Source organism: Bos taurus, chromosome 18 (genome assembly GCF_002263795.3).
Source record: "Bos taurus isolate L1 Dominette 01449 registration number 42190680 breed Hereford chromosome 18, ARS-UCD2.0, whole genome shotgun sequence".
NCBI lineage: Eukaryota > Metazoa > Chordata > Mammalia > Artiodactyla > Bovidae > Bos > Bos taurus.
This window is the reverse complement of record NC_037345.1, coordinates 54,703,983-54,716,131: the sequence shown is the minus strand read 5'-3', so window position 1 is coordinate 54,716,131 and position 12,149 is coordinate 54,703,983. Positions and strand designations below refer to the sequence as shown.

The 12,149-nt window shown below is 49.7% G+C and overlaps 1 protein-coding gene across 1 annotated transcript; it reads right to left on the bottom strand.

Moving 5' to 3' along the window:
• CRX (cone-rod homeobox) lies at nt 1-11,598 on the bottom strand. Its single transcript, NM_173904.2, is given in 4 exon segments — nt 1-655; nt 2,214-2,365; nt 3,094-3,228; nt 11,552-11,598. Coding segments are annotated over 3 exon segments (900 nt in total). The 5' UTR covers nt 3,194-3,228; nt 11,552-11,598; the 3' UTR covers nt 1-7.
• Nucleotides 11,599-12,149: the final 551 nt, after the last annotated feature.

Genomic DNA, 12,149 nt, shown 5'->3' with positions numbered 1-12,149 from the left:
GTGTCTTCTACAAGATCTGAAACTTCCAGGCACTCTGATCCTTGTAGTCCAGGGGGTCCATGGGGTTGTAGGTGAATTTCCAGGTGCCCGTGGGGTCCTTGAACTCTAAGCTGTCCACAGGGCTGTAAGTGCCATAGCTCTGGCCTGACAGGGAGGTGGGGGACTGGGTCAGGGAGGGCCCCACGGAGGGGCCTGAAAGGGGGCTGAGGGCCGGGCCCCCCAATGGGGGCACCATGGGAGACAGGTAGGGGTCCAGGCCACTGAAATAGGAGCTTGGCGACCCATAGGCTGAGGGAGAAGAGCAGAAAGCAGAAGCAGGGGCGTAGGTCATGGCGTAGGGCGCTGAGGTCAGAGAGGGGCCCGAGGCCACTAGCCCTGCCCGCTGCACCTCGGGCAAAGGGGACTCGGAGGCCGGACTCCAAATGGACACTGTGGCCACGGCCGTGGTGGGGGAGCCCGAGGGCCCGGGGAGAGGGGGGCTGTAGGAATCTGAGATGCCCAGGGGGTCTGGACAGACATCCGTGGAGGACCTCGGGGATGTGCCTGCCTTCCTCTTGGCAGGACGAGCCTTGGCTTGCGCCCCTGGGGGCTGCTGCTGCTGTTTCTGCTGCTGCCGCTGCTGCCGACATTTAGCCCGGCGGTTCTTGAACCAAACCTGGGGGGCAAGAGGGGAGATGAGGGAGGGTGAGTGGGCAGGAGGCCCAGGGGAGCCTTCATGATGCCCAGGACTGGTGATGCCTATCCGTGAAGCATGCCGGAGTCATAACTCTCCACTTTGCAATCGGCTGTGGGGCACTCTGGGGGCTTCCCAGGGGGCTCAGGGGTGAAGAATCCGCCTGCCAATGCAGGAGACTTGGGGCTCCTTGGTCAGGAAGATTCCCTGGAGAAGGAAATGGCAACCCACTCCAGCATTCTTGCCTGGGAAATCCCTTGGACAGAGGAGCGTGGTGGGCTACAGTCCGTGGTGTCACAAAGAGTCAGACACGACTGAGCAGCTAAACTACAACATGGGGCATTCTATTCATCCACCATCCACCCAATTATTTATATATACAGTTGTACAGTCACACACATACCATCATATACAATAGACACAATTGTACATGAATACATTTGTGTGTACATACATAATTACACACATATATACACATTCTTCCAGCCAATCATATGTACATACCTGCTATCATGTAACATACAAATATACACCTATACATTCATCTGCCCACCTAATCATTCATATATACATGGAGACATACAATCATACATATGTACATTCACCATCTAATCATATGCACACACATAACAATCATGCATAAGTACAGTTGTATATAATGTACACAATGATGGGCTTCCCTGATGGCTCAGATGATAAAGAATCTGCCTGCAATGCAAGAGACCTGGCTTTGATCAAGGGAATGGCTACCCACTCCAGTGTTCTTGCCTGGAGAATTCCATGGACAGAGGAGCCTGGTGGGCTACAGCCAATGGGGTCGCAGAGTCTGACATGACTGAGAGACTGACACTTTTACTTCACATACAATGATACACACTTTCATCTTTCCAATCCTATGTACATACGTACACATATTATCATACAAACAAGCATATATACATTCATATATACATCATACATACATACAATCAAACACACACATATACATTTATCCATCCATGCATCCATCCATCCACCCATCCATTCAATTATTTAATAAACATGTATTCTTCTACTCCTTTGGGCACACAGCAGTGAAGCTGACATTCTAGTTGAGAGAGACAGCATATAAATAAATGGTAAGGAAGGAAATCACATAGAATTTTAGAAAGTGATAAATGCTATGGGAGAACCAATTGAGCAGAGTGAGGCGGAGTAGCAGAGTTGGGATGGCGGGAAAAAGCTGCAGCTTCTAATGCCAAGGGCGGTGTAGGTCTCATTGACTGGCAAGGTGACTAGATTGGTTGATAAACAAAGACTTGAACAGGGTGTAGGGAACATATCTTCCAGGTAGAGGGAGCAGAGAGTGTTCTTGGTGGGAATGCTAAAGGAAGGACCGGGGGCAGGGCCGATGGAGTAGAGAAGGGATAGGCGTGCAAGAGAGGAAGCCAGTGAAGTAATGGGGATGGGGGATTAACAGGACGCTGCATGACTTCAGCTCTTCCTCTGTGACCTCTCCCTCTTCCCTCCGCTCTGGATCCCAGGAACCAGGACACCCCACCTGAACCCTGGACTCAGGCAGGTTGATCTTCAGAGCCACCTCCTCACGGGCATACACGTCCGGGTACTGAGTCTTGGCAAACAGGGCTTCCAGCTCTTCCAGCTGGCTTCGCGTGAAGGTGGTCCGTTCTCGCCGTTGCTTTCTTGGGGCGCCTGGGGTGAGGACAGAAAAGCAGGACCTTCGGGTGACCTGAGACCCCACTCTCTGCATCTGTTGACGCAAGGTCCTGAGAAGGCGTGGGATGCCGACAAGCCTCTTCTGGGTGTTCTTCTGCCCAAACTAAGGGGGTGCTGATTCCCTCAACTTCTAGACCTCACTCTGTCCCCCTGGGAAATGGGTTCTCCCTTTGCCTGTCCTTAGGGGGACTCTTGCCTCACCCCGAGGAGAACTGGCTTTACCTGTGTAAGAAGGTATATGAGTTTGGTTTTTATCCCCTTTCTAAAATTTCTTCTGCACTAAGACATTCACTTGAAACACGACATTTGGGATATCCAGCCATTTGGGGATATCCAGCCTATGAAAGAGGCAGGACCGTAATGGTCAACTTAATAAAAGAATAATACCATCAAAAATAGAACGCTTCCTTCGCTAAGAAATAAAGCATGCTGACAGATGGGAATTCCTCTGGGTCCCCCTTCCAGATGGCTTCCCTCCCTCACCCGAGACGGAACCACTGTCCTAAATTTCTCTGAAGACCCAGATGCTTTCCTGCATCCCTGAGACATGTGGGGTGGTGCTCTGCATTTACAGTTGAGCCCATTTGGCTGGTGTATGGCCCTGATGTCACTCTTGTAAGTACCCATCCTCTTCCTGAGGGCAAGGGACCCCAGAAGATGGGGGCCAGCTGGGGGTGGGGGGCGGGGAGGACGACTGTACTCACTGGGGTAGGACACAGCTGGGTGCATCAGATCCACACTGGGGCCACTCAGGGCCAAGGCGTTGACGGAATAGTGGGGCCCCGGGTTCATATACGCCATCATGATCTTCGGGGATGCTAGGGCCCAGGTCAGGGGGCCTGCAAGAAAAGGATGGGTGCTCACAAACTCCCCAGTTCATCACCGCCTCACTCTCTTCCTAGATATGTGACCTTTGGCAACTTATTCCCCCACTCTGTGCCTGGGTTTCCTCACCTATAAAACAGCCCTCTGCTTAAGGTCGTCAAAGTGTCACTGGGGCTCTGTAAAGCCAAGATCAAAAGCTGCAATGAGCATTCTAAATGGAAGCTCTTATTTCTACTCTATCCTTTAAAAAATCTTCTGACCTACTCCCTTGTCCAAGACCTTTCCCCTCCCCGTGTGTTAGTGTTAGTTGCTCAGTCGTGTCCGACTCTGCAACACGTGGACTGTAGCCCTCCAGGCTCCTCTGTCCATGGGATTGTCCAGGCAAGAATGCTAGAGTGGGTTGCCATGGCCTTCTCCAGGGGAACTTCCCAACCCCTAGGACCTCAAAAAAGATGTTCAGCCTCACACAGAATCATGACAAGTAGAGTGACCAGTGGTCTCAGTCTGCCGGGGATGGAGAGCTTTATAGGGATGTGGGATTTCAGTGACAAATCTGAAAAGTCCCAGACAAGTCGGGATGGTTAGTGACCCCAAGGGAGTCACAGTCAAATGACGGCATGTAATGATCTCCCATGACTATTTTTGACCCATCAAGTTGGCAAAGATCAAAGAGGCTTGGTAACTCCAGGGCTGGCCTCAGAACAGGCTTCTCGTGTCAGATGGGCGACAGTGCGGATGGAACAAACTGCAAACATTTATCAAAGAAAAACGCAGTCTTTCCTCGGTCCCAGCAATTCACCTTCAAGGTGCCTCGGCCACCTCATCAGAAGATGGGAACGAACAATACAACTTACATCTTTAGGCTGATGTGAGGGTCAAATGAATTATTGTGCATCTGATACTTAAAATAGCACCTGACATGCAGCAAATGCTACAAAACTGTGGCGGTTATTATGATTTGCAAGCGGACATTTGCATAGATTTTATGCTCGGATACTTCTTATTGGAGTATAGTTCATTTACAATGTTGTGTTGGTTTCTGGTACACAGCAAAGTGATTCAGTTCTGTATTTTTTTCATATTAGTTTCCATTACAGCTTATTACAAGGTAATGAATAGAGTTCCCTGCGCTCTACGGTGGGTCTTTGTTGTTTCTCTCCTTTATATATCGTAGTGCGTTTCTGTTAATCCCAAACTCCTAATTTATCCCTCCCCACCCAAGCTAGGATTTTTAATGCAGCATATTTATAATTGCCACAGTGTGGAAGCACCCTATACGTTCACCAAAGGGGACATAGTAAGTTATGTAATTTAAGTAAGTTATGTTACGATTATGGCACATCCGGGCAAGAGAGTACTATAAAGTCATTAAAAACTATAATTCTCTGTGAATGGACTTGAATCGACCTCTAGTATATAGTTAAGGAAAGATTATCCTGGGACTTCCCTGGTGGTCCAGTGGTTAAGAATCCACCTTCCGATGCAGGGGATGTGGGTTCGATCCCTGGTCGGGGAACTAAAATCCCACATGCTGTGAGGCAGGTAAGCCTGAGCACCGCAGCTACTGAGCCTATGTGCTCCGGAGCCAGTGGGCTGCAACTAAAACCCAGCACAGCCAAATAAATAAATTAAAAAAAAAGATTATCCTAAACTTAGCAATGAGACAAATGGTTGACAGCAAGTCACCTCCTGGTTATCTAGACAACCAACCCAAGCATTGGTTCCTTTTCTAGGGGACTGTACCCTTGCTCAATTGATTCTTCACTGTTGATTAGGATCCAGACACTGGCAACTTTCAGATGCTTGGTTGCCAATGATTTGTCTCTGGTAGAAAAGATAACCTCAGGGTTACAGTTTTGCTGCCTGTAGAACTTGAACTAGTTTTGTACCTAACCTGACCAGCTTTTTTCAGCACACCTTTTCCGAATAACAGTATTAACCTCTCTTCCTTGAATTCTCCTTGGAAACAGCCGGTTCACGACTTCAATCTTTGTTTTTGGCTTATGACATGTGCCTAAGAGTCAGGTTTTTTATTTTTTTATTACATTTTGGCAATACAGGGGTGTGTGTCTGTGTATTAGATATCATATTTTACCAAATTATGGGCTTCCCTGGTGACTCAGTGGTAAAAGAATCAGCCGGCTAATGCAGGAGACACAGGTTCAACCCCTGGGTGGGGAAGATCCCCTGGAGCAGGAAATGGCAACCTGCTCCAGTATTCTTGACTGGGAAATCCCATAGACAAAGGAGCCTGGCAGACTACAGTGCATAGGGTCACAAAAGATTTGGACATAACTAAGCAACTAAACAACAAAAACCACATTATATATACAACGTATATTCAAAGGGAAAAAAGTGCAGTGCTGTGTATAGTAGATATCATTTATTACTAAATTATATATACTATATATGTGTATATATATATCAAAGGAAAACAACAGTGTGTATAGCATGCTACCACTTGTGGTTTTTAAAAATATATACATACATATATTTTTGCCTGCCAATGCAGGAGACTTAACAGACACAAGTTCAGTCCCTGGGTGGGGAAGATCCCCTGGAGGAGGAAATGGCAACCCACTCCAGTATTCTTGCCTGAAGAATCCCACGGACAGAGGAGCCTGGTGGGCTACGGTCCATGGGGTCGCAGAGAGTTGGACATGACTGAAGCGACTGAGCACAGCATATATACATATACTTATATATTCCTACTGCATAGAACATTCCCAGGAAGAAGGACACAATATTCAGTAAAAGTGGCTGCCTCTGAGGAGCTGTGTTGTATCCATACCTTGTTTTACAGTTTGGATTCCTTTTTAACCACGTGTGTGTAAATTACCCTTTCAACAACAAAGCCAACAATACCACCTATTTAAAAGAGAGAGAGAGACGCTCTCCAGGGCTCCCTATCGCCCTAGTTAAGATGACCTCAGGAGACCTCTCAGCCTCTCCAGAAACTTCCAATAACTGTTCTGGGCCAGGAATGCCTCTCTCCCAGCCCCAAACCCCCTCTCACCAGCTAACTAACCCCTTCTTCTCGAGGACACAGCTTAAACATAATTTCCCAGGAGAGCCAGCCCACACCCTAAACAGGATGTCTCTCTCTCTCTCTCTCTCTCTCACACACACACACACACTTTCTCCTGTTCTTCAGGAATCACACATACTAAATATGACATATTTATAAATATGTTTGCCTGTCTGTCTCCCCTAATCCAGCTACCTGAGAATGGAGACTAGGAACATTTTAGTCCCTGGGGTGTCCCCAGCATGCCCAATAAATATTTGCAAAATAAATAAATGCTTACAATTGGATGGTGTTTATGTGAGCTCCCACCTCATCCTTCTCTCACTGCCCTGTCCTTCTCAACCCTCATTTGAGTTTCGTTTATCATAAATTGAAGTTCTGCTGTCCACTCAGTAAATACTTTTTGAAAATCAATCATGCTCTAAGGTCTAGGGAGACAATAAGAAATAAGACACACAGCATCTCTGCTCTCATGGGATTGAAATTTGAGGTTCTGATCAGGGAAATCAACATCGAACAAGGAAATAGACTTTTCTTAAGAAACTCAAAATGCTTCCAGAGACTTTCAAGAACTCCAAGGAAAATTAAATGGGGTAGTAAGAAATTAAAAGATGATTACTCCTTGGAAGGAAAGCTATGACAAACCCAGACAGCATATTCAAAGGCAGAGATATCACTTTGCCAACAAAGGTCATATAGTCAAAACTATGGTTTTTCTGGCAGTCATGTACAGATGTGAGAGTTGGGCCATAAAGAAGGCTGAGTTGCTTTCAAACTGTGTTGCTAGAGAAGACTCTTAAGAGTCACTTGGACAGCAAGGAGATCAAATGAGTCAATCCCACAGGGAATCAACCTTGAATATTCATTGAAAGACCTGATGCTGAAGCTGAAGCTCCCGTACTCTGGCCACCTGGTGAGAAGAACCAACTCATTGGAAAAAACCCTGATACTGGGAAAGATTGAAGGCAGGAGGAGAAAGGGAAGACAGAGGATGAGATAGTTGGATGGCATCACCGACTCAATGGTCATGAGTTTGAGCAAGCTCCGTGAGATGGTGAAGGACAGGGAAGCCTGGCGTGCTGCAGTCCATGGGGTCGTAAAGAGTCGGACATAACTTAGTGACTGAACAATGAACAACAAAATAAGAGAATGATGGGGTTTGAGGTGAGGGTGAGTCGTCTGATTTAGGTGAATGATCAGGGAAGTCAGATGTCAATCAGGGCTGCCATCTCTTGAAGGCTTGACTGAGGCTGGACAGTCAGATTCCTTGGGGTTCATTCTTATGGCTGTTGGCAGGAGGCCTCAGTTCTTGCCACGCAGATCTCACCACAGGACTGCTCAAGCATGCTCTGGGGAAGCATGATCAGGGAAGACCTCTCTCTAAGGAGGTGAATTTGGGGCTGCAAAACGAAGGACTGTGCATCTGCTGTGAGAGGATCTCGGGGTAGAGGTCTCTAGGCAGAGGGAGCAGCAGGTGCAAAGGTCTGAGGCTGGAATCGTTTCATCTCGTGGGAGGAGAACCAAGGTGTCCAGCCCTACTGGAGCAGAGTGATCAGGATGGAAAGTGGACTGAGAGTGGGTGGGACCTGATGGAAAGGTCTCGGGGACGCTCGGTGTCGATACTAATCATAAAAGTAGAAACAACACATAAACCCTAAGAATCAAGGGGTGTCCTAGATAATGACTCGTATTTACACCCTAGAGTTGGCTCCTCCCACGGAGCACGGCTGCATGTGCAACCAATAAGATATTGTGGAAATGACAGTGTGACCTCTGAGGCCGGCCCTCTCTCTCTATCTAGCAAAGCAGCTGTTGTGCCGAATATGCTTGTGCAGTCCTGTGGCGAGGTCTGTACGGCAAGAACTGAGGCCTCCTGCCGACAGCCATGGGAATGAACTCCCAGGAATCTGACTGTCCAGCCTCAGTCAACCCTTCAAGTGACGGCAGCCCTGATTGACATCCGACTACAACAGGAAGAGAGACCCTGAGCCAGACTCATCCAGTGATGCTGTCCCTGGATTCCTGTGACCTCAGAAACTTTTGTCCGTTGTTCAGTCACTCAGTCGTGTTCGACTCTTTGTGGCCCCATGGACTGTAGCACGCCAGGCTTCCCTGTCCTTCACCATCTCCCAAAGATTGCTCAAACTCATGTCCATTGAGTCAGTGATGCCATCCAACCATCTCGTCCTCATCATCCCCTTTCTCCTCCCTTCAATCTTTCCCAGCATCAGGGTCTTTTCCAATGAGTTGGCTCTTCACATCAGGTGGCCAAAGGATTGGAGCTTCAGGTTCAACATAAGTCCTTCCAATGAATATTCAAGGTTTATTTCCTTTAGGAAACTATACAACATCATGAATATGTATTTGTTTTAAGCTGCTAGGTTTGGGGTTAACTTGTTACACAGCCACAGATAACTAATACACAAGACTTCCCAGTGCAACACGGCATTGAGTCCTCAGCCCAAGCCTGGGTCTTAGAGACAGTATTACTATTATGTTCATATTTTATAATTGAGAACATCTGCAGACTCAGGTGCTGGGACTTGCCTGGCTCACTCAGGCTGTGAGTGGGGACCACCCTCGTGGAGGTCCTGTTCTCCCAGTTCCCAGCCTGGATCCCCTCTGTCACCTTCCTTTCCTCCAAGGACTGATGATATTTCATCAGACCCTCATGAGAAAAGGGAAACAGGGAGCCTGCTGAACTTGCCCTCTAAGGACAGTTTGCAGAGCTTGGAACAAAAGCATCCATTTCTAGGGCTTCCCTGGTGGTACAGTGGATAGCAATCTGCCTGCCAATGCAAGAGACACAGGTTCGATCCCTGATCTGGGAAGATTCTACATGCCTTGGAGCAATCAAGCCCGTGAGTCACAGCTACTGAGACTGCATGCCCTAGAGCTGTGCTTCAAATCAAGAGAAATCACTGCAGTGAGAAGCTCATGCATCTCAACAAAGAGTAGCCCCTGCTCACCGAAGCTAGAGAGCGCCTGTGCAGCAAGGAAGACCAAGAGCAACCAAAAATAAATAAATAATTTTTAAAAAAGATCCATTTCTACTGTCTTCACCAGGGATCTGCATCGAGTTGCCCGGCTAAGGGGTTGGTCTTCCAGGAAAGCCTAGATCTCTCGTCCTGGGAGCATCCCATTCTACAGGCAGGAAACCTGAGTCAAGCAGCTGATAATGATAATGACCTCCAAGGTTGAGGGTTTGCCCACTCTACAGATCATCCAATAAGCAAGCGTGTGGTGGACAAGACATCAGCAAAGAACAATAAGAACATAAGTGATGTCAGACACCCACTGAAGCCCTCCTCTGGGTCTGGCAGCTAGATGAGGTGGTCGATGATATCAGACCTTCCGGGACTTCTCTCCTCCAAACAGGCTTTGTGTGTACAACCTCCAAGAGCACAGACAACAACCACAGTGTCCATCTTTCATTGAGAATTTGCAGTGAGCCTGACAGCGACCCTTTATCATCCTGCCAGGTGAATTTCATGGCAGTGATGTTTCATAGTCCCAAACAGTAGAGTGGGGCCTGAAGCTATTGCTCAGGGCTCCGGGGGTTCAGCAGCTCTGGGGCCAGACTCCCACCTGAGCAGGTGCTTGGACAGGTGAGGTCTGAAGGCTCACACCCACCTTGTGGGTCGTCCTGAAGATAATCTATGGCTGGAGAAACCAAGCCTTGGGGAAGGAAGGCACCTGCCCCCAGACAGGCAGAAAGTCCTCCATCCATTAGGACCTCCAGTTGGAATCCCCAGCTGCTCAGGAACAAGATCTCCAGGAACAGTGACCCAGGGAAATCGTCCCATGGGGCAGGTCTTACTGCCACCTCCATGCCACCAAGGAGGACACCGAGGCTCCGAGAAGCGGAGTCCCGGGTCCCATCACATACACCGGCAGCAGAGCCAGCACCCTCCCCTACAGCCTGCGCCCTCCCAACCACCAAGCTACACGACCTCAGGATGCTCCCCACAGCCCCCTGTGGAGCTCACATGCCCACTTCTCAGATGAGGGAACTGAGGCTGAAGGGGGTTCTGTCCATTTCTGATGACACACAGGGGTGAGTGGCACAGTCAGGAATAAAACCCAGATATCTTGGATCTCAGAGCATTGCCTTATCCCCCAAAAATGCTCAGGACCCCCCAAAGTGGGATGAGGCCAGCCCTCTCCCCTGCACTCACAACAAGCCCAGGTCTGAGACATGAGCTTCCCATGGCTCATCCGACTGCATCATGACAACAACTTGTCATTGTCCCCACTTTGCAGATGAGGAAACTGAGGCTCCGAGTGACCTCACAGACCTACATGGCTCCACCTCAGTCCGAGCAAGACCTACCCCCCAGTTTTGTCGGATCTCTGCAGCCCGCACTGGCTCGGTCACCCAAGAGACAAGGAGCTGACCATGTTATGTGGCAGCCTGGATGGTAGGGGAGTCTGGCGGAGAATGGATACACGTGTATGTAGGGCTGAGTCCCTTGGCTGTCCACCTGAAACTATCACACCATTGTTGATCGGTCATACTCCAGTACAAAATAAAAAGTTTAAACGTTAAAAAAAGAGAGAAAAACCTGGGGGTCGTGCTCACCACCCAGGATTGGATGCGGGGAAAGCCAGAGCCTCAGGAGACAGCGAGGTCCCCAAATAATCAATTTGCCCCCATTTCATCCCCAAACTATCGCATCCCCAGGCCCCTGGGGTAGTCTCCTCGTCTCCCCTTCCTCCTTCCTGCCGCAGCCACAAAACCTTCCCGCTCGGTGTACGTGTCTCTCTGATTCTATTTCGCTCATCCCTCCATCCTTCCATCCATCTATTCAACAAATACTTAGGCATCCCAACCACACAGCAGGTGCTGGGAGGAAATCAAGGTTCACTGGGGGAGATGGGCACTGAGTAGATGAACGCACACATGAAGAGGGAGTTTCAGGCTGTGCCAGCTTGTAAGGAAAGTACAAGGAGATGAGCCAAGGAGTTGCCTTCAGGCTGTGAAAAGCGCCCAACCCTGGGAGCTGGCGGGTTTGGTCATGCCACCCCCCCAACAGGCAGCCCCTGACGGAGTCTGTGTGCCACGGGCCAGCTTCTCCTGGCCATCCTTGCTGCCCCCGGCTGCCGTATTTCTCCAAACGTCAGGACAGACACTCTGATCCCTGTACCATCATCCAGCCAACATCATACACTCCCGCTCCTCAACCCTATGCCAGACCCTGAAAACACAGCCATGAACAAAATGAACCCACGTCCTGAGCCCTCCTCTCCCCTCTCTCGCCCCCACTTTCCTCCATCCCCTTTCCTCGGCTGCTCCTGTGGACACTCACCTTCAGAGAGTGGGGACGGGGCTCTCCTGGGGGGCCCGGGGATGGAGTCATCAGACAGCAGGGGCTGAAGGAAACGGGTCCCCTCACATGGGGAGATTTTAAGCCCTGGCTGGGAGTGATGTCATCTGCCGTGGCCTGGATCTCGGAGGGTAATCCTGGCCCCCGGGTGGGGGACTCGACTGGGCGCCAGGAGGTCGACATTGGCGGGGAGGGGGAGGGGCGCCCGTCTGCCTAATCCCCTCCTCTCCTCCCCCTCCCCGCCCCCCGCAACCATGACATCTTGGCAATTAGGGCTGATGGGGATGGGAGGCCCCAGCACCCTGGGACCAGGAGCCCGTACTCCTCAGGGAAGTTCTTCCTTAGGTCTAACTGGAGTCCCTCGAGCTTCGGCTGTTGTTCTATCAAAGAGGAAGGAGAGCAAGGTGGGATGTTCTGAGAGATCATTCGAGAACCGAGGGGCGCGGGGCTCTCCGGCTCCCTCTCCTGGGTCGTCCTTCCTCTCCCCAGCAGTCTGTCTGTCCACTAAGTCATCTCTGCACGGCCCCGTTGTTTCCTGCTCTGCCTCAGTTTCCCTTTTTCTTCTTTCTTTGCCTTGGCT